The 22,663-nt window shown below is 38.6% G+C and overlaps 1 protein-coding gene across 1 annotated transcript in view; it reads left to right on the top strand.

Moving 5' to 3' along the window:
* Positions 1 to 21,419, top strand: part of slc20a1b (solute carrier family 20 member 1b) — a 33,143-nt gene extending 11,724 nt beyond the window's left edge. Inside the window, exons 6-11 of the mRNA XM_052117348.1 lie at positions 6,748 to 6,867; positions 12,922 to 13,140; positions 13,354 to 13,903; positions 14,423 to 14,608; positions 14,723 to 14,807; positions 19,264 to 21,419. Of these exons, the coding sequence (XP_051973308.1) occupies positions 6,748 to 6,867; positions 12,922 to 13,140; positions 13,354 to 13,903; positions 14,423 to 14,608; positions 14,723 to 14,807; positions 19,264 to 19,419 (1,316 nt within the window). The 3' untranslated portion in view covers positions 19,420 to 21,419. The remainder of the gene's footprint in view (positions 1 to 6,747; positions 6,868 to 12,921; positions 13,141 to 13,353; positions 13,904 to 14,422; positions 14,609 to 14,722; positions 14,808 to 19,263) is intronic.
* The last annotated feature ends 1,244 nt before the right edge of the window (positions 21,420 to 22,663 follow it).

Raw genomic sequence — 22,663 nt, 5'->3', positions numbered from 1 at the left:
TATTTTCTGGTCTATTTCTCGTTTGGAAAACAGACAGTGGGTTGTTTCGGTTGCCCTGGGGATGTAAAGCAAACAAGACAGCTCGCGCGGTCACAGGCCTCATGGATTTAAAATGGAAAGTTTTTATATTTGGCCAGACTTATTCATCATTGCTCAACAGTGACAAAATGAATCTTTTGTTTGAAGCTGCGGATTAAGGTTTGGTGCTTGGCAAGAGCTAAAATACTGGGTGTGTCACCGCAGACAATAAACACCTTTCTGGCAGTATTAAATTGTGCTATAAAGGTGGAATAATGTTAAGAGTGCTTCAGACAGCATGAAAGTTCAATTTCATGATGTCAAGTTGATAATCTAAAATACTTGGAACTTTTAAAGCTGATATTGTTTTCAGAGACCAGCATCAGTCAAAGAGCATAATTAGCATAAACAACAGTGTCCAGCCCACACTGACTCATGCACCACCACGATGAGGGATGGAGCATTACTCTGTCTGGAAAAACAGCCTGTGTTATTGTGTAATAAAGGCCATGGATAGCAGGATTTATTGTTAGGTGAAGCAGGAAATGAATCCACTTCCATTCATTCATCCCACTACATGGTTGTGGTCTGGCTGTCCCCCTTTTGTGGGGGAGTGTTTTTCAGGCAAGCTACATAGATGCAACCACGAATGCATTCCCAGCTTAACTGTACAAGGCTGCATTTCAGAAACAGAATGAGCTCCATTGCAAGGATTTAAAAACAATTTTTTTTTTATTGGTGATAGGCGAAACAGGACATTACAGTGAGACACAGAATATAAAACAAGGAAAGAGTATAAATAGACATACAAAAAATAGGATATATAACAGAATTTCTCACATACTGTATTTGTGAGCTGGAATGGTGCCAGATGGAGATACTTATATAAATGGGCCACATTCAGGATTTTTTTTCCTTTCGTTTTAGAATATCCTCTATTGGCCTTTATCTTATTTCTGTTGCTCACCCCCCCACAGGGTCCAAAATTACTGACAACCTAGCAAAGGCAGGGGAACAGAGAATTTTAAGTTATAAGTATTAACTACCGGCCATTAAACTATTTTGCATTATTTTTAGTTGGGGGCTGTCAATCGATTAATTGTATAATATGCTGATTAATTAATTGGCATATATAAAAATAAGCAGAGAAAGGCCTCAGTTCAATTGATTAAAAAATAACTATACATGCTATATATATATATATATATATATATATATATATATATATATATATATATATATATATATATATATATATATATATATATATATAATATAGGCTACACAAATAATTCAGAGATGTTGCATTATTGTGGCAGACTAGTTATTAGACACTACAAAAAGTGGCTTTAGCAGTCAGTATATTGTTAAATGTATTTCCATATTATTGAACTGGCCTTAAAGCCACATCAGTCCATTTTTTTATTAAGTTTGTCACTCTGTCTGAGGAAGCTCCGAAAGCTGTTCTCATGAGACATGCTTTAATTATGTTGGGTTTTGTCTGTCCACATGCATCAGATGAATGCTTTTGGATCATCTCACTGTGGTTGTTGCATTTTACTGGTTTTCATGTTGCTAGCCATGAAAACCACACTTTTAGGACTGTGACATTAAATGCAGTTTGAAATGTTGAAAAACGCTCAAGAACCCGGCATTCTGCTCCGTCCAACAGTTGTTGTTTTTTATTTGTTTGTTATTTTCAGCCTGTACAGCTGGAGTTGAGCTTGCTGACTGAGACAAAAAAAAAAAAATGGTATTTCAACCTTGAATTGCACTATTAGAAAAATTGCATATTACTGAATTTGCAAACGCTCAGGGAGCGTGATTAATTTTGTTAACTTTTTGACCTTTTATATACAGTGAGGAAAATAAGTATTTGAACACCCTGCTATTTTGCAAGTTCTCCCACTTGGAAATCATGGAGGGGTCTGAAATTGTCATCGTAGGTGCATGTCCACTGTGAGAGACATAATCTAAAAAAAAAAATCCAGAAATCACAATATAGGATTTTTTAACTATTTATTTGTATGATACAGCTGCAAATAAGTATTTGAACACCTGTCTATCAGTTAGAATTCTGACCCTCAAAGACCTGTTAGTCTGCCTTTAAAATGTCCACCTCCACTCCATTTATTATCCTAAATTAGATGCACCTGTTTGAGGTCAGTTAGCTGCATAAAGACTCCTGTCCACCCCATACAATCAGTAAGAATCCAACTACTAACATGGCCAAAACCAAAGAGCTGTCCAAAGACACTAGAGACAAAATTGTACACCTCCAGAAGGCTGGAAAGGGCTACGGGGAAATTGCCAAGCAGCTTGGTGAAAAAAGGTCCACTGTTGGAGCAATCATTAGAAAATGGAAGAAGCTAAACATGACTGTCAATCTCCATCGGACTGGGGCTCCATGCAAGATCTCACCTCGTGGGGTCTCAATGATCCTAAGAAAGGTGAGAAATCAGCCCAGAACTACACGGGAGGAGCTGGTCAATGACCTGAAAAGAGCTGGGACCACCGTTTCCAAGGTTACTGTTGGTAATACACTAAGACGTCATGGTTTGAAATCATGCATGGCACGGAAGGTACCCCTGCTTAAACCAGCACATGTCAAGGCCCGTCTTAAGTTTGCCAATGACCATTTGGATGATCCAGAGGAGTCATGGGAGAAAGTCATGTAGTCAGATGAGACCAAAATAGAACTTTTTGGTCATAATTCCACTAACCGTGTTTGGAGGAAGAAGAATGATGAGTACCATCCCAAGAACACCATCCCTACTGTGAAGCATGGGGGTGGTAGCATCATGCTTTGGGGGTGTTTTTCTGCACATGGGACAGGGCTGACTGCACTGTATTAAGGAGAGGATGACCGGGGCCATGTATTGCGAGATTTTGGGGAACAACCTCCTTCCCTCAGTTAGAGCATTGAAGATGGGTCGAGGCTGGGTCTTCCAACATGACAATGACCCGAAGCACACAGCCAGGATAACCAAGGAGTGGCTCTGTAAGAAGCATATCAAGGTTCTGGCATGGCCTAGCCAGTCTCCAGACCTAAACCCAATAGAGAATCTTTGGAGGGAGCTCAAACTCCGTGTTTCTCAGCAACAGCCCAGAAACCTGACTGATCTAGAGAAGATCTGTGTGGAGGAATGGGCCAAAATCCCTCCTGCAGTGTGTGCAAACCTGGTGAAAAACTACAGGAAGCGTTTGACCTCTGTAATTGCAAACAAAGGCTACTGTACCAAATATTAACATTGATCTTCTCAGGTGTTCAAATACTTATTTGCAGCTGTATCATACAAATAAATAGTTAAAAAATCATACATTGTGATTTCTGGATTTTTTTTTTTTAGATTATGTCTCTCACAGTGGACATGCACCTACGATGACAATTTCAGACCCCTCCATGATTTCTAAGTGGGAGAACTTGCAAAATAGCAGGGTGTTCAAATACTTATTTTCCTCACTGTATGTATATATATATATAATTGCATTGACTGTGTTAAATGGACAGCCTTAATTTAACATTAAGTTGCCGTTCTGAATATTATCTGCAAACCGGCAAGCTAATCAACAAAGCCAATTCTTAGTCTTATTTGGTGCTTTCCGGGTGTTACTTTTGGACTCTGCCCCACACCTGTTCATCACCCTGTAGATGTTGCCAGATCATTCCAGTATTGGCAGGTTCATCTGTTCTTCCCACATGCATGAGCGTTCTATTCAAAGAATGTCACACTCCTTGTTTCTTGTCTCCTGGGGAGGTTGAACTGGGGTTGCATAACCAATGCACATGAGGCATGACATACCCTGCGGTGTCCTGCAGGAGCGTGTGTGTTTGCAGGGGAGTTTGTGCCCCACTGCTTCATGTCCTCTTATTTCAAAACCTCTTCCTTTGTTTGTTTTTCACATCCCAGCTCCACCAATGCCTTTTTCTTTTTTCTCCACATTTTATTTGGCCAAAGTTTTCCCCACTTTGTTTCCTAGAACTTTTATGTCAACACGTTTCATTGTTTGTGGTTTTGGCCCCCATGGGGAATTTGTAAATTGCTGATTGCTCTGCCAGCACTTTTCACTGAGTAGACAGCTTGCGTTCTCCAGCACCACAGCTACCACCGCAGTCTTGGCTCAGATGTTACCTTTCTGCAGGAGTGGTCACATTTTTTTCTCCCTGTCCTCCCTGTGAGGTGGGGGTGATATCTTGATGCAATAGCCTTTTAAAGAGGCCATGTTATGCTAATTTACAGGTTCATCATTTTATAGAATAGAATTAGAATAGAATAAGTACTAGTAGGGTTGGGCGATGTCCCCTAAATTGGCAGTTGACGATGTTGACAGTAAAACATCGCGATGGACGATGATATCGTCGGGGGGGGGATTATATAATTTCATATAATTTTCAAAAATTATATGAAAAATTATAATTTCGTTATTTTACTAACCCAACTAAATGACTCGTCGGCGCTTTATCAGTAGGTTGCACGACAAGTGAAGCATTTTTTGTTTTTAGCTTTCACTTAAGAAGAGTTGTGCACTTTTTATTTTAATATATCTCTTTACATAAATACTATTTTCCACTTAAAAACTATAATTTCGTTATTTTACTCACTGATGAGCAAAAGGTCGAGGCAGAAATGACCATGTACCTGCAGGAAATGGCCATTGATGGGGAAGAGGACCCGCTGACTTGGTGGAAAACGAACGACAAAAGGTTTCCGTTCATGGCAAGATTAGCACGGAAATATCTGTGCATATGTGCTACCAGTACTCCATCAGAGCGGGTCTTCAGCACAGCGGGTAGTGTAGTTACTCCAATCCACAGCTTATTAAAACCAGATAAAGTGAATATGTTGGTATTTCTGGCCAGAAATTTAAACATGGTCTATGGTGAAAGATATTAGTATTCTTTACGCATTTTTCGCCATCCGTTGCGGAGCTATTCGATTTTGCATATTATTTTTTAAACGTTCATTTGTGTAGTTCATATGACCACTTTACAATATTTCAATAACGTAATTTATTTTGTAGCCTGTGCTGAAGTTAATTGTGCTGCTAATTATAAGTGAAATGTTAATGGCGAGTTTCGGTCTGAGTGTTGTTCCCGTTTTCTTGTTTTATTTGTTGTTCTTCTATGTTTTAATAAATGGGTGTTATTCATATTCACCTTGTTTCTTTCATTTGATTTGACATTATGGATTTATGGCCAAGGAAATTTTTCTTTAAAAGTATTAACCAGACAAAAGTTATTTGACGTTCGCTGGTCTGGGTTTATCTTAAACTGCCGCTTCAGTGTATACAAGAGCTATGTGACAATGAGCAAGATTTTCTGAGACACTACAACTACTAATAATTAATTAATAAAGGCTATTTTCTTGTAGCCTACAACATAAAATATTTTAATCTAAATGTACAGTGTAAGACATGTAAAAAAAGACAAGAAGCTAACAATGTCAAGATCAATATTTGTGTAGCCTGCCTGACACGGTATTTTCATAGACTAACACGTCACGTCTCTGGCATATACTACAGTATTTAAAATAGCATATATGCATTAGTTATATTCTCAATTTAATTTACAAAGCAATCCCTGCAAAGTTTTTAGGTTAACTATAGAAGAGACTAGGATTAGTGAGTCACACTAGCAAGACTCGCAAAAGGGGGCGTGGCATCACGATGGTGGCTCTACATCGTGATGTTGGTCAGCCATCACGATGGACGATGATATCGTCCATTGGCACAACCCTAGGTACTAGAATGTTCAAAAAATTATTTTCTTACATTACTGCAGCACCTCTATTCACCCTCTGTCTGAAACGCTGTATAGTAGCTCCTGTCTCTTTAAAGCCCCCTTTCTGAAAAGTGTAGTCTGCTCTGATTGTTCAGCTGGCCCAGTCTGTTGTGATTGGTCAACCACTTAGAGCATGTGTCGGAAATGTTACGGCCCTTACTATTATTGAGTTACAGCTCCCGAGGCTTCCTGAGCTGTGCATTCCTTAGTCGGGCATTATGCAGATGTGTTACACTGTAACGTAGCTATGTCACGGAAGTAATGGCTGGACTGCAAACCAGGCATTTTAAGCAGTTCAGGAGCAGTGTTTTCTGTGGATGAGAGTAACTCTCTTTGGCGTGGACTATGTGCTTTGTAACTTTGCAGACCTTTTACATGCACAAACAGCTATATTACACACTAAAGGAAAGGTAAAATTCCAAAAAGCATAATAGGGCCTCTTTAAGGCACCCAAACTTGCTGACCATATTCTATAGTAGCTTTGCATGCTGCCTTGTCAGTACTCCATTTTGCTTCCATTCACACTCACATCTTGCCTTAGGCGTTACATAAGAGGGCTGGCCTTGTGCTTGCATTTTACATGCAACCAGGTTATTTGACACTTGTTGCAGTGGTTGTTTTGGCTTGATGTCTCTGATACTTAAACAAGTAATGCAAGTGCATTTTTCTTGGAACACTCGTCACAATAGCCTTCTAACTGAAAATGAAGGGGTGTAAGCAGTGCTATACATCTGTTTGTACTGTATGACAGAATCCACTTCTTGTGCCTAATTAATATGCAACTCCAATGCTGTTACTAACAACCAGGACTCCATGATGTCACTGTCCATTCCCTAATGTTTATTTTGTTAATTGTAGCACATGCCTTTTGTCTCAAAAGCACCTTTCCTTTCTTCCCCTCCACTACCCTCTTGGTCCCTTTCCCCCTGTGAATGATGGTACTGCAGTGCTGGGCTTGGATAAGCTGCCATGGTGGGGAGTGCTGCTCATTTCAATCGGCTTTGCCCTTCTGGTCGGCCTCATCATCTGGTTTGCTGTCTGCCCTCGGCTCAAGAAGAAGATCGAATGTGAGTATCAATGTCTCAATCTTGTAATTATTTACTTTATCATGTAAACCAAATTAATTCAATTTTGTCACTGTTAAACGTGGAGTCACATCCAACAGTTGTCCAGTATCAGCACAAGAGCACAACTTGGTTGTATATTGTGGAATAATCAGTGCCAAATACATTCCGAAAAATGTGTTAAATCGGTGGGATTACATAAAGCCTTATGTCAGTGCTGATAAAGACGTTTTCTTGCGTTGCACTTGAAGATTGAAAACATACATTTTTGAAGTCTAATTTAGGCATATATATATATATATATATATATATATATATATATATATATATATATACACACACACACACGGCAGGTCTTCTTGGAGGATAATTCCCCTCAGATTAAAGATGCCGGCAGTGGACAGCAGTTTTAATCATTCACTTTTCAATACCCTTTTCCTTTTAAAGGAATCTAAAAATATTTAACTTGAAATATTAAATAATATGCCATATTAAAATTTGTGTTATGGCTATAGAATAATTATTTTTGGGTGTAACCTTTAACACTGCAAAAATGGCATAATAGTAATAAGCATAAATTGTAAAGTCACAGCTATTGTTCCTAATAGGAAGTCAAGTGAACAGTAATTTGATGGCAAGACATTTTTGTTCATTCCCCTAAAGCTCCTCAAACTGTTCATCTTCTCATTTCCTTCTGAAAATAGTAGAATCTTAAAAACAAAAACACCCACTTCACTTCAAGAAATTTAGACTTTAGATTAAGATATCTGTTTGTTGTGATTCTTAAAAAAACAGAACAAAGTAGCATTGTCTGTTTATAGTAGTATAGTCTGGTTGTGTATTGACACAGCCTATCTGGGCCATAGATATCTACTAATTGGTCTTTGGCTGGTGTACTAGAATAGCCTGTAGTCAAGTTGGGGTGTTGACAGTAAGTTAACATAAGGCGGGTTCACACTGTACGATTTATAATAGTACTTTACGATTGTTAAAGTTGATACATCAGACTGTACGATATGAACGCATTTATATCGCCACGGCACACTGTGCGACATTATGTCAGACTGCACAATATACATTGTAGCTGACTGTGGTTCCAATTGTCCCAATCAGTGAACGTGACTCACGTTACGGGATTGTTGCGGAATAGAAGCGAAACGGTAAAATGTTCCCGCCATGGAGGAGCATTTTTCTCTCTGAAAGTCAGGACATCAGCATTTAAATTGCTCCAATACCACTCCATCAGGAGCATAGGCTAACATTTACAAGAAAGATGGATTTTGTCAGATAGGCCTATAATAAGACAGCTTGATCACAAATGCAGAAAATTACAGCTGTTGAGAATGAACGTGAGTGTAGGAGGCAGCCTACAGTAATAATGAGCTAACACAAGCAAATATTCATTGTGGAAATAAAAAGACTGATGGCACGAATATTACAAACTTCTCCATTCACATTGGAGAAAAAAGGTGGGGTATAGTACGTCTTCCTCCTCTTTTAGATTAGTAACCTATAGGCCAGCGTTTCTCAACGGGGGCGGTACCGCCCCCTAGGGGGCGTTTGGACAGTGTTGGGGGCGGTGTGAACGAGGCAGCAAAGAGGGGGGCGCTCAGGCACAAATGGGGGCGTTACTCAGAGGTACTCAACAGGCGGCCTGCGCAAAAATCTTTTCAGCACTTCTCCTTAGCCTATGTCTTCGTCTTGCTCGGATTACTGCTGCCACTTCACCAGGAGGATATGCCAGGAGAGCCGCTTCCTAAGTTACACATGCTTTTAAGAGGCGGAGAATTTTCAGCGCAAAATAGAGGCGCTTTCACCGGCTTTTTCTGTACATAACGCGAATACATAATTAGGCGCAGTTTACGCTTCCCTCCCATCTATTTATGTGACACTCCCACTTTCCCCTTGTCCATCCCATGAATGCATATGCATGACACGCGACAGGCAATCTGCGCTTTCATCTCGGTGCGTCCCGTTCAGTACATACCTCGCCATGGTTTTATGCGCACTTTGCTAAACAAATACGCCTTAAGTGGGCGTAAAAGCGTTAGTACATCTGGCCCTGAGAATTTTAATTATAATGTGATGATCGGGTGCGGATATCTAATCGGAGAAAATCATTGGTGATGGTGAGTTTGTTTTTAACAGCTGATTCGGGTGACGTTAGAGCTGATCCACGCATCTCTACTCTGCAATGTGTAATTGGCCGATGGGAATAATAAAGTCATAATAATATAAATATTGATTTTATATTATTTGTCTTTTGCAGTTATTCACCTAGTATATTAATATTAACTTAAGTTCTCTCCCTCGTGTCCCGCAAAATCAGGTCTGCTGACCTGCAACAGAGCCTTAGCCAGGTGGTCACCCTACGTTACTCACTGTTATTCATCACAACGTTTAAGCCTCTGACAACTCATACAATGTTCATTTGAATGTAAAATAAAATTATGTCTGTGCAAATTAATGAATTCATATTTAAATGTTGCTAATAACCCACTCGCCTAGTTACCGGCAAATGATCTCCATAGCAACGCCTAAAAACAAATGCCGCAGCTGTCAGAGTGGTAGAAATGACCGTTTGTAGGCTATTCAAATTTGAAGCCTAGTATATATTGCCTAATTGAGTGCGCGAACAACCGCTGCTTTTTCATTGGCCATTTAGGTTAGTTACGTTATTGTTCACGTGATTGGTTCATCTTAAAAAAAAATTTGTGTGAGCCTGAATTTGTTTGAATTTCTAAATACATTTGCAATACCTTTCAAACAATCCATGTGTTTTTGCATTTTTTTCCAAACACAATATTACTCAACTTGAGGCTTTTACATGTAGTTTAAATACAATAAGAAACTTCTGTTTCAGTTTTTTTTTTTTTACCAAAAACTCAGGCTTCAAGTATCAGTGTTGCAATTGTTTGGCTGTAATAGTATTTCTGAAGTGTTTTTGTTTTTTTTTGGGGGGGGGGAGGGCGTTAAGAGGATCATGAAGAGGTCAGGGGGGCGTTTGTTCAAAAAAGGTTGAGAACCACTGCTATAGGCCATGCAAAATGTATAAAATTCATGAAGGCTGATGCACAAAAATGCCATAGATTTCTGTAATTGTATCCAACTGTATTTGCTGATTTGGATAAAACGTCCCATAAATACTTATCAGTATAACTTTTTCAATCATTTTATTTATTTATAAAAAAAATTGGAGTGGTGTGAATCTTAACTAAAGAAGTTTTCAGGCGTGTTGTAAAGAAAATGCATGATAAATCTAAATCTTTTTTTTTTGAAAATGCAATAATTTATTTTAGTTTTGTAAGCTCTGTATTTATTTAATTCAGAGAATAATGCTTTCACTTTTGCACCTTTCTCGAAGTATTTTCTACTTATTTATTTATTAAAACTTTTTATATAAAATGAAAGGAAGAAAAAACATTGAAAGTGCTTGAGTAGAGTGATAACTGGGCACAAATGTTGCTATGGTTGTGCAAACATGGAGCAGGTTTCTTTCCAAGTGAATTAGGGTGCGAGAGAGGAGCGAAATATATCATCTGGCCGTCGTAATAGCAGTCACACTATACGGCTACAATACTAAATTTCAGACACTTAATCAACCGTATCGTGGCCAAAATTGTACAGTGTTCACCCGGCATTAGATTCGTAGGGCTACTGTGGAATTCAGTTACAGTTCAACATGACTTGTTTAATTAGAATATGTGTCCTTTGACAGCCTGCTATGACAAGATCAATGGACAATGGACCGAGTTATGTCAGACCGACCTTGAAATGTTGTTTGCAGTGACCATTTAAGCAAACAGTTTGCCTCTCAGAGTTGATAGAATTGGATGTAATGTAATGTGCTTACCAGCCATTCTATTTATCACAATCAATGGATTGGATCCACTCTTACTCCATGTTCAAATTAGGGGATTTTTTTTATTTAAAAAATTTTCCAGCTAGTTTATAGAATAGTACTAGTTTATAGGCTAGTTTAGAATTTTTAAATTGTGATTTCCAGGCTTATGGACATTTCTATTGTGAATTTGTTTCTAATGCTTTTTTTTTTTTTTATCCTTATCCAGTAATCAAAAACAACTACATAGTCTGCAAACATGTTTTGTACTTCTCCGCTTTGACCTGAGCATCTGATGTTCATCTTCTCATTTCCTTCTGAAAATAGTAGAATCTCAAAAACAATAACACCCACTTCACTTCAAGAAATTTAGACTTTAGATTAAGATATCTGTTTGTTGTGATTCTTAAAAAAACAGAACAAAGTAGCATTGTCTGTTTATAGTAGTATAGTCTGGTTGTGTATTGACACAGCCTATCTGGGCCATAGATATCTACTAATTGGTCTTTGGCTGGTGTACTAGAATAGCCTGTAGTCAAGTTGGGGTGTTGACAGTAAGTTAACATAAGGCGGGTTCACACTGTACGATTTATAATAGTACTTTACGATTGTTGCTTATCAGACTGTACGATATGAACGCATTTATATCGCCATGGCACACTGTGCGACATTATGTCAGACTGCACAATATACATTGTAGCTGACTGTGGTTCCAATTGTCCCAATCAGTGAACGTGACTCACGTTACGGGATTGTTGCGGAATAGAAGCGAAACGGCAAAATGTTCCCGCCATGGAGGAGCATTTTTTCTCTCTGAAAGTCAGGACATCAGCATTTAAATTGCTCCAATACCACTCCATCAGGAGCATAGGCTAACATTTACAAGAAAGATGGATTTTGTCAGATAGGCCTATAATAAGACAGCTTGATCACAAATGCAGAAAATTACAGATGTTGAGAATGAACGTGAGTGTAGGAGGCAGCCTACAGTAATAATGAGCTAACACAAGCAAATATTCATTGTGGAAATAAAAAGACTGATGGCACGAATATTACAAACTTCTCCATTCACATTGGAGAAAAAAGGTGGGGTATAGTACGTCTTCCTCCTCTTTTAGATTAGTAACCTATAGGCCATGCAAAATTTAGAAAATTCATGAAGGCTGATGCACAAAAATGCCATAGATTTCTGTAATTGTATCCAACTGTATTTGCTGATTTGGATAAAACGTCCCATAAATACTTATCAGTATAACTTTTTCAATCATTTTATTTATTTATAAAAAAAATTGGAGTGGTATGAATCTTAACTAAAGAAGTTTACAGGCGTGTTGTAAAGAAAATGCATGATAAATCTAAATCTTTTTTTTTTTGAAAATGCAATAATTTATTTTAGTTTTGTAAGCTCTGTATTTATTTAATTCAGAGAATAATGCTTTCACTTTTGCACCTTTCTCGAAGTATTTTCTACTTATTTATTTATTAAAACTTTTTATATAAATTGAAAGGAAGAAAAAACATTGAAAGTGCTTGAGTAGAGTGATAACTGGGCACAAATGTTGCTATGGTTGTGCAAACATGGAGCAGGTTTCTTTCCAAGTGAATTAGGGTGCGAGAGAGGAGCGAAATATATCATCTGGCCGTCGTAATAGCAGTCACGCTATACGGCTACAATACTAAATTTCAGACACTTAATCAACCGTATCGTGGCCAAAATTGTACAGTGTTCACCCGGCATTAGATTCGTAGGGCTACTGTGGAATTCAGTTACAGTTCAACATGACTTGTTTAATTAGAATATGTGTCCTTTGACAGCCTGCTATGACAAGATCAATGGACAATGGACCGAGTTATGTCAGACCGACCTTGAAATGTTGTTTGCAGTGACCATTTAAGCAAACAGTTTGCCTCTCAGACTTGATAGAATTGGATGTAATGTAATGTGCTTACCAGCCATTCTATTTATCACAATCAATGGATTGGATCCACTCTTACTCCATGTTCAAATTAGGGGATTTTTTTTTATTTAAAAAATTTTCCAGCTAGTTTATAGAATAGTACTAGTTTATAGGCTAGTTTAGAATTTTTAAATTGTGATTTCCAGGCTTATGGACATTTCTATTGTGAATTTGTTTCAGACTACATAGTCTGCAAACATGTTTTGTACTTCTCCGCTTTGACCTGAGCATCTGATGAGTCTCTTGCTGTATATACAGGTAAATTAAAGTCTTCCAGCCCCTCTGAATGTCCTCTGATGGAGAAGAGGGAACTAAATGAAGTTCACAGTCCCATCCTGAAACCTGTTCCTGAGGAGTCTTTGGCTCCCCTCCCCACCTCCCCACCCCCTCCTTCAGAGGAGCGCCGGGTCACCTTTAACATTGGAGATTCAGATGACGCAGATCAGAAGGATTGCAAAGAATCAGAAACCGTTAATGGTAAGTATGTAGGGTGTGATGCTTCACATAGAATAGAATCCTTTATTTTGGTCACACATTATACACACAGTTTTTTGCATATATACAGTGAAATTGATTAGTTTTCACATATCCCAGCTAAGCTGGGGTCAGAGTGCATTCCATGCCAGTCATATCATAATCTAGATGTTTTCATCAAAGATGCATGGTTTAACCTGACTCTGTCTTCACCAGGTCCTAAGATGGCCCATGTTCAATTCACCAACGGCCCAGCTCACACTCCTAGCAATGGTTACACTCAGTACCACACGGTTCACAAGGACTCTGGCCTCTACAAGGACCTGCTGCACAAACTCCACCTGGCCAAAGTTGGAGACTGTATGGGGGAAGGTGGCGACCGGCCCATCCGCCGCAACAACAGCTACACCTCCTACACCATGGCCATCATCGGCATGCATGGAGACTTCAAGCCCAAAGAAGCTGACTTTCGTGCTTCGGAAGATGGAGACAAGGACAAAGCCGGCACCCAGGAGAGGAAACGCATACGCATGGACAGCTACACAAGTTACTGTAATGCAGTGGCAGAGAACGTAACACCTGATGAGGGCCTTGGGGAGGCTGAGGTCACCTTGGAGATAACAGATGATGATGCCAGGAGCGGCCATTGTTCTTTAGAAGAAGACCGATCTGATGCTGACAGGCCTGAGGTGTCAATGCTTTTCCAGTTCCTGCAAATTCTCACTGCCTGCTTTGGCTCTTTTGCTCATGGCGGAAATGATGTCAGGTAATAAAGATGCGTCAAAGTGTACAGTGCTTTAAATAGTATTCAGACTTGAGTGTCTCATACGATTTCTGTTAAACAACAAGCCACTTAAGGACATATGCTAGGGTGATTTTTTATCACAGAAAATGGATGTTCTTACACCCGAATTCGCTGTAATCCACAAGGTTTTATTAAACTGGCTACTGCAATGTGGTTGACTTCTATACTGAATACAAAAAAAAAGTATTTTTATAAATAATAATCAGAATAATTCTATTCTTCTGTCAAAAAATATATTATATATTATATACACAGCTATATATTATATTTTGTATTGCAATAGATTAGCCTGCAGGCTGTTTACATTTGCCTAACAACATAGCCACTTTGCACATTAATATAGAATGTGCAATCACATATGTGCTTATTGGTATTTTAATCGTTTAGAGTCTTAAATATTTGTTTTATAAAGCAGATTTGTGAATATATGATTAATCTTAAGCAACTTCGGTAAACAAATGTATTCTTTTTTTATTTCAGTAATGCAATTGGTCCTTTGGTTGCTCTGTGGCTGGTCTATGACTCTGGTTCTGTAACGTCAAATGCACCAACTCCAATCTGGTTGCTGCTGTATGGAGGAGTGGGCATCTGTGTCGGTCTGTGGGTCTGGGGCCGTAGAGTCATCCAGACCATGGGCAAGGACCTGACTCCCATCACCCCATCTAGGTATATAAAGATACACGATTCTCATGTCAGATACAGCATCTGCATTGTAGTCTTAACCAAGCAAATCTTCCCCATATGACAGACTTCTTTAAAAAATGCTTCGTTTAATTTCAGTGGTTTCAGCATTGAGCTCGCCTCAGCCGTCACAGTTGTGGTCGCTTCCAACATTGGTCTTCCAGTTTCCACCACTCACTGCAAGGTAAGCCAATGGATGCTTATATGCAAAACAAATGGATGCAAAAGAAGTTGTAGACGGAGACTGTTTGAATGAGTTTGATAACTTAAGCATGACTTTTTAATATGTTTTTACTATTGGATTGCCAGTCCACCTTACTGCCCCAACAGATTACTTTTCACACAGTATTATTAATGACTCAAGAGGAAAAGACTCCAGCTTTGCTGTTTTAAGGGGGTCATGGATTTTTCTTTTTTTGCACCAAAACAGTTATAATTTAGTAATATATGATCATTTATCACCCTGCCTCTGACCCTCTGTCTGAAACACTTGGTTTTGGCCTAAGTGACTCTTTAAACTTCAATCGAAATGCTCACTTGTTATGATTGGCTAACATCGCGCATCGTGCCTTGAAAACACCCATATTTTAAACTCTATCGGAAGAGAATAAACAAGCTCCACAACAATTTAAATCCAAATTTCAGGGTTTACACTTGGGATGTTACATTTCTTGCGGTTCGGTTTGTATCACAGATTAAGGGTCACGGTTTTGGTACAGTTCAGTATTTGCTTTGTTAAAAAAAAATGTATATTATTGCCAAATCCAAAGAATAATCTATTGATTAACACTTCTGCAGGTTTGCCCTTAAATAACAATCACTGTTTTACAACAGTAACCATAATTTAACCATGGCATTTGTAGTAAAATCATAGTAACCACAATATAAACAAGGTTACTGTCATGGTTACATTATATAGTAAAATCATGGTAACTATATAGAAATACAGCATTACTGTTATAAAACCATGGTTAATTGTATCAAAACCATGATTTATGCTCAGAAAAACATGGTGACAGCTGTCATGGTTACTAAAGTATTACTATAGTAAAACCATGGTTAATTTTTGTCAGGGTCCTTTACTAAAAACCAAAAAATATATATATATATTCTCAAATTACTAAATCAAATTGTTTACTTAATATCTGCACTAATATGCTACATGCATCAACATGAATTGCACTTCAAACTCATCTCAACATATTCAATATTTGGAAGCTGTACATCACTATAGAAGGAATAACCTTGCTATTAAAATGCATATGAGAAGGGATGTTGTGATAATGCTGCTTGAGAAATGTAATCATACATGGAAATCACACATGAACACCCCAAGCACTTTAGTTTCATGTCTGTCCAAATTAGCACTGAATCCCTGCTTAAAAATGGAAGGGAATGTGCATCTTTTGCTCACCTGTGGCTCTTTCCCTGGGTGATGTTGACGTAAACGATTAATCATGTATCAATGTATTACTATAACGGCATCTTATTGCCATTAATGAAAGTGCATTATTGATGCTTGTGATAGATTACCTACGCGCAAGGAAATAGGAAGAACTTGCGTGCGCATTTTAAATAAACACTCCCGCGCATTATTGACAAATATTACCAATATACAGCACTCGTGTCGACCGATGTCTGCAAACGGTGCCTGTTTTGTAAACGTCTTTTGACCATCTCTGTTGTAATAGACTGCAAAAATAAAATTGTCCCAGAAAAGAGAAACGCAGTGGGCTTCACTATCAGCGTTTCGTTTTCTCCACTTGCCATTTTCAACCACATACAACGCTTGCAGAACAGTGATGTCATCACGTTGACCCACTTGAAACACAGGTGGAGCGCATCCATTTACAGATCCATTTAGCAGAGGTTGTAACTATGCATGCTAGATGCATCATTAAACGTGAGGTGAACCGACCATGGTGCCAATGCTTCCTGAACCATGGGTGGCGAACCGTACTGTTCGTTTTTTTACAGAGAACATTACACCCCTAGTTTACACATATTGTTCACCCAACACATTGCATCCAAATTTTTTACACTGTTTATCTCAAGCACAAACAGTCATGACATTCAATTTGAGATGTTCATGAATGAAACTGTTTACTTGTGTTTTTGATCGTGTCCAAGTGTTTTTAACTGCCCTATCCTTCAATAACAGTTCCTTTGCCACGCTTGAATCTTATTATGACTGATTCTCAAGCAATCCATGCTGATATGAGCCAAAAACAACACACATACATAGTACAAAGCATGGTGAATAGACACACACACAACTACAGTATCACATCACTGGAAACGCATCAAAACGGTCACTGATGTCCATCAGCATGTTTCCATACACCAACACTTAAAAATAGCACACATGAGCATGAGAAAGGATCCAGGAGGCATTTGTGCTCAAAACAGCAATAGCAGCTCAATTAAATAAAATGGGGGTCTCCTCTTCAGAGTTGTAACTTGACACCACGTCTTTTTAAATCGGTGCGAGATACATGACAACAGTCAAAGACTCCTGTCTAGTGTTTGTTTATATGCAAATATAATTAAATATAGTCAAGATGAGTCCCCTTTGGTGTTCAGAAATCCTGTAGTTAGGCCACACTAGGCCTGTCTTTCCTGCTCTCTGTTTACGAATTGAAGCATCAGTGGGCGGGGCCATGGGTATGATGATGTAAAATAGGCATTGATGTTTTCACTGCAGAGGTGGTGATAAATTAATAGAACGTAAATGAGGCTTTTTTGCAGTTTGGTAAATTAAGGCCTTTATTGCATTGCGGATTTAGTTTTGAATTCTGAAATGTACAGGATGTTTTTATTGTGAATTGACCTCTTATATATGAACATATCAAGTAAATTGTATTCCTCATGACATGACCACTTTAATGCTTTTGTCTTGAGGTCGACTGATAGTGGATTTTACCGATAACGATGACTAAGTTGGGCAGTACCTGCCGATAACCGATTAATCGAGCATTTAAAAAATGGATACTGAATGAAAAAACAACATTCAGATTAAAATAGTGCTGACATTGATTACAAAAATAAACAGTGCTGACTGTCAGCTGATTTTTAAATTGACATTGTTCCTTGGTCCACAAGAGGGCACAATAAATACATAAACCATTCAGCACCTTTATATTATTGTATAGAACATTCCTATACTGGCTGTTAAATAAAGAGCATTTCATTTTCTAATGTGCATAACATGTATAAAGTTTTAGCCGGTCCATACTGTCAAATGTTAATTACAAAGTAAAATGAGGGGGAAATGCTTTAATAGACTGATCACATGGTATTACACTTGCACTGATTCCTACTACTCCAGACTCAAGTTTCATAATAACAGCGAAATACCACATTGTTTTTTATTCAGTACAGTTGTATGTAGAGTAGCATTATTCACAGATAGCAGTGGTATTCGTCTGAACTTGGTGGTGAAGGGGCTCGGACTATGAGCCCAGGCCAGGGGTTGTTCAATCAGACAGAACACAACAGACTGGAACTGAACACGAGAATCTCGAGACACATTTCCAAGTTGAACATCTTTCCTGACAAAGCATTTAAAATCCATTGCTTAATCTGAGAAACGCTTATAAGAGAGCAAACCACAACGGCCAAAGACCTCCATTAACTAAGGGGCTGTTCACACTGAACACTTTTACAACCATCATTTGTTTTTCTATGTAAATGTGTGCTAGACAAACGTCTTTGTTTCCCTTTCTTTTTGTTTATTCAGCGTTTCGTGCAGGAGCACTCTTTTAGATGATGTGTCTAAATAAAAAGAACTGTGAAAGCATCTTGAGCCTTTTTGAGCACAAGAATGCGATCAATTTGAAGTCATCATATTACAGTGAGAATAAAAAAGATTTAATTGAAATCAGATGCGTTTTTCATTTGTTTATATGTTGTTTTATTTGAATTTTTTTTTTGGCATTAAGATAATAATATGCTTTCTCACATAACTAGCTTTAAACATGCAACTTAGCTGGCTAACGAATGCATACACGTGACCAGCTGGATATAAACTAATGTAAATAGATGGTTTTAGGTGTTAACAATCGTGACATTTAAACATTTGGGTAGGACTTTACACCTCTAGAGGCCACTCTCATACGGACTCTTCCCAGCCACTACAGCACCAGACGTAACTGGGGAAAAACTATCTGTGTGGATTTTCTCGGTGGCAAAACCGATATATCGGTCGACCTCTACTTTTGTCCCTTTGGATTTACCAAAACTTTTCACTCATTCCATAGCACTTATAATTGTCTACTACAGATGAGTTGCAAGCAATTAAAAGAATGCTCTCTGAAGGCAATTTATTCAGAGACTTGATGAGAAATGCATTCTAATGATAAGTGTTACCTGGAGCATGCAGAGTTACAAATTATACATAATTCAGCTAGTTAGGGCACAGTACTTTAATACCAATTGCAAATCATACCAGCGTTCACAAGAGCCATACCCCAGACAAACTTTTCAAGTTGACTCTTGTGCGATTTGCTGGTGGGGCACTCAAGTTAGGGAAAAAACGTTTTGACCCCAACCAAACTTGTGTCCACTCCAAAAGCTCAAGTATAGAAACAGTTGGTAGCAGTATATTTTTAGATCCTTAAGATGTGATCATGTGTTTTCAGGTCGGTTCAGTGGTGGCAGTTGGTTGGCTGCGCTCCAGGAAGGCTGTGGACTGGCGTCTGTTCAGAAACATCTTCATGGCCTGGTTTGTCACAGTGCCTATCTCTGGCCTTATCAGCGCTGCCATCATGGCCTTGTTTATCTACGTCATTCTGTGAGGCCTTCGAACTCCACTCTGCCTCCCTGTGCTCATGAGGACCTCCCACCTGCAAAGAGGGGTTGAGGTTATGATCATCCTCCCCTTCTCTTTGTCTCTATCTGTACACCTTTCCCGAACCATCTTTGTAATGGGTGGGGATTTAAAAAGGCCCCTTGCGATAGAGCCTTGGTTGCATCATTCCTAGTCTATATTGATGACCTTTGTGCATTTCAGTGCATCACATGCCATAGGCTATGGGAGAAAATATCTTTTCATATCTAGAATGGTTGCCATCTAATTTCCTCTTGTGTATAGTCAAAAATCACCATGTTTTATGTAATTATGTACAGTTAAGTTTTTTAAAGAACAATTACAATGCAGTATTAGGCTTCATTCGACATAAATTTTTATAGCATTCATGATTTGCTGAGAGTTGCCTAGAGGAGCTGTGTTTAGGTGCAAAATAATTTGGGGAAGATGAATTAAGGTTTTTTTCCCCCCTATTGTACATTTGATACTGTATGCATATCCAGTTTTTCTCAAGTTGGGCATGTGACTACAAAATGGAGCCTTATTACACCCACATTTTGGTAAGGAAATTGGTTGTTCACATCATGCTCCTTGATATAATCTCATTGTCCTTTTCCATATTTCTTGGTTTATTTTTAGTTTGTTTGTAAGGTTACACTACAAAAACAGACCCCCTAAGCAGTCTCTGTATTCCGCCGGACACATTTATAAAAGTTTTAGCCTTTGAAAAAGGCAGTTCTTTTGTTGTTGTTCTCTTAGACATTAGTAATGATTTGTACTTTTTTTTTTTTTTGGTTTATGGAATGTCAAAATATAATTTTCTGTACCACTAAAATTAAGCTGTTAATATTTTCTTTGCCCAGAATTTTTAACCATTTTAAGAGCTACTATTTAAACAGACCAGCACAGAATGTGCAGAATGCTCTTCTGTGGGTGCCCTGCCGTAATTACTATGCTATTGGTGACTCCCTTAACTGAAATGTGTCCCAGAATGTTTGCTGTCGACAATTGAACTACATATGGTGAATTATGTCCCTTTGTGCTCAGTCACCATGTTCCACTGTTGTTGAATACAGATGAAGGGTTACTAGGATACCCAAGATCTTCTTTTACCAATGTAATGCACCCCAGGCTTATTGCAAGGGCCAAGGCTATTGATCAGTCTTTGAATAATTCTCCCCTGCCAAAATAGTGCTGTTGTGTGGAGGAATTCAGCAGTCGCTTGCTTTCACTTAAGGAATATAACCCCAAATTGCCAGATTTTTTTTTAGCATTTATTGCTTAATGAACCTCTGATAACCTTTAAAATCAACCAATAAGCCTCTTTCCTCTGAGAGTATTACAGTAATACTTTGCGGTGGCACTTGCGATGACATCAAAATCAGTACCTAAAAGGCAGTGAATTAAACTTTGGTGAATGGAGTGAACTTTACGCTGGAAATGAAACCTTTACAGTTCTTGTAAAATGTGACGGTATCCAATAAGAGGATGTGGTTCTTCTTCTCCAGCCTTGTCATATGCTAGTAAAGACGTAGTAAAGCAGAACTTCTGAGGAATGTATATCAATACAAACCCAGTATATATAGGTATAGATATATATACAGGGTTGCTTATGGCAACCCCTACAGCAACAGGAATGACTTAACTTATTTAATATATAGGTGTGGGGAAATGGCATTAAAATGTTTTTTACCGGTTTCCCTGAACTGAAGTTGGCAGTAGCTCAGCAGCTGTGTTAAAAGATACTTGCCGTCCTTCCCTGGACATGAGGATCTGCACTGCTGTGAAGCCATAATTTTGAGTGGTGATTTGGTTACTGAACTTAACAGAGTTAGACCTTATATAGTTGCTGTAGTTGCCTTAAGGTGTGTGTTTTTTTATGTACCAAAGAAAAAAGAAGAGTGTATTGTTGGTTGATGTTGCCAGCATACATTATTCTCCATTCTGGGCTTTGAGGATGAAATAATAAATGTCTTTTTGAAAATCAAATGTTTTGTCCAGTCATTTCATGGCAAGGGATGTACAGTATTATTGGTGACCATGTTATGAGACTTTCATTTTTAAGCTGACAACACGCATGTCTATTTTTCCTGTAGACCAGAACAAATTTCACTGTTTAAAGAGGTTGGATTGCATAAAGACATCAAAAACTAGATAACTAGTAATAACCTACTGCTAAATTATGATTATACAGAAGTTTAAATTATTAGGTCAAATGCTTCTATAAATAACCTCAACTATGTAAATGTTTTCAGTGGCAAGAAACCCCTCTTAAAAAACAACTTAATTATAGTGGCAAGGCTATTGCCACTAAGTGTTTTTTTAAAGGTGAAGCTTTTAATTTCTGCCCTGCTAGTGGCACCATTAGAATTACAAAAACATAGTATGTTTTCAAACAACCTTAGCCAACACCTATTAGACTCATCGTGCCCTTTCACATTCTCTGGTTCCCTATATGAACAAATAAGCTATACTAAAAAAAGATGATAAACCTTTAACATTGAAATAAACGGGGGCCTGGGTATCTCAGCGAGTAAAGATGCTGACTACCACACCTGGAGTTGTGAGTTCGAATCCAGGGCATGCTGATTGACTCCATCCAGGTCTCCTAAGCAACCAAATTGGCCCAGTTGCTAGGGAGGGTTGAGCTCCTCGTGGTCGCCATAATGTGTGGTTCTCACTCTGGATGTGGTGGGGCACATGGATAACATGGAGAATAGCGCACTCGACAAGCCATGTGAAAAGATGCGTGTGGATTTATGGTCTCGGAGGCTGAAGCAACTGAGGTTCGTCCTCTGCCACATGGATTGAGGTGAGTCACTACACCACCACGAGGATTTAGAGCATTCCAAATTCTGGGGGGAGAAGGTGGAGAAATCAGGTAATTCAATAACATTGCCGGATTGAGCGGCAGCTGAGTGAGCAGGGGATCCATAACAGGTGGTAGGATGGTTTTTCTGGTAACTAGTATGCACATTGTTACATATTCTGAATGTCTTGTGAAGTCCTCCACTTTGTAAATGTGATGCCAGTGTTCACTCTGGTTTTACTCCATTCCCTGTCTCTGTGTCTTTAACCAAGTCTTCGAATTTTGGCAAAGCTTAATTTCTTTTCCTCTGTACACGTCTGCCATGGATGTTCATATTCCCCTGGCTGAACTGCTTACTAAAAGTAACCACGCCCCAAGCTCCCGCTATAGTTTGAGCTAGAAAGGGATCTGTGGAGCTGAGTGG

Source organism: Xyrauchen texanus, chromosome 44, assembly GCF_025860055.1.
Source record: "Xyrauchen texanus isolate HMW12.3.18 chromosome 44, RBS_HiC_50CHRs, whole genome shotgun sequence".
NCBI classification, from domain to species: domain Eukaryota; kingdom Metazoa; phylum Chordata; class Actinopteri; order Cypriniformes; family Catostomidae; genus Xyrauchen; species Xyrauchen texanus.
Note: the sequence above shows the minus strand (reverse complement) of the source record. Positions and strands in the feature narration are given on the sequence as shown.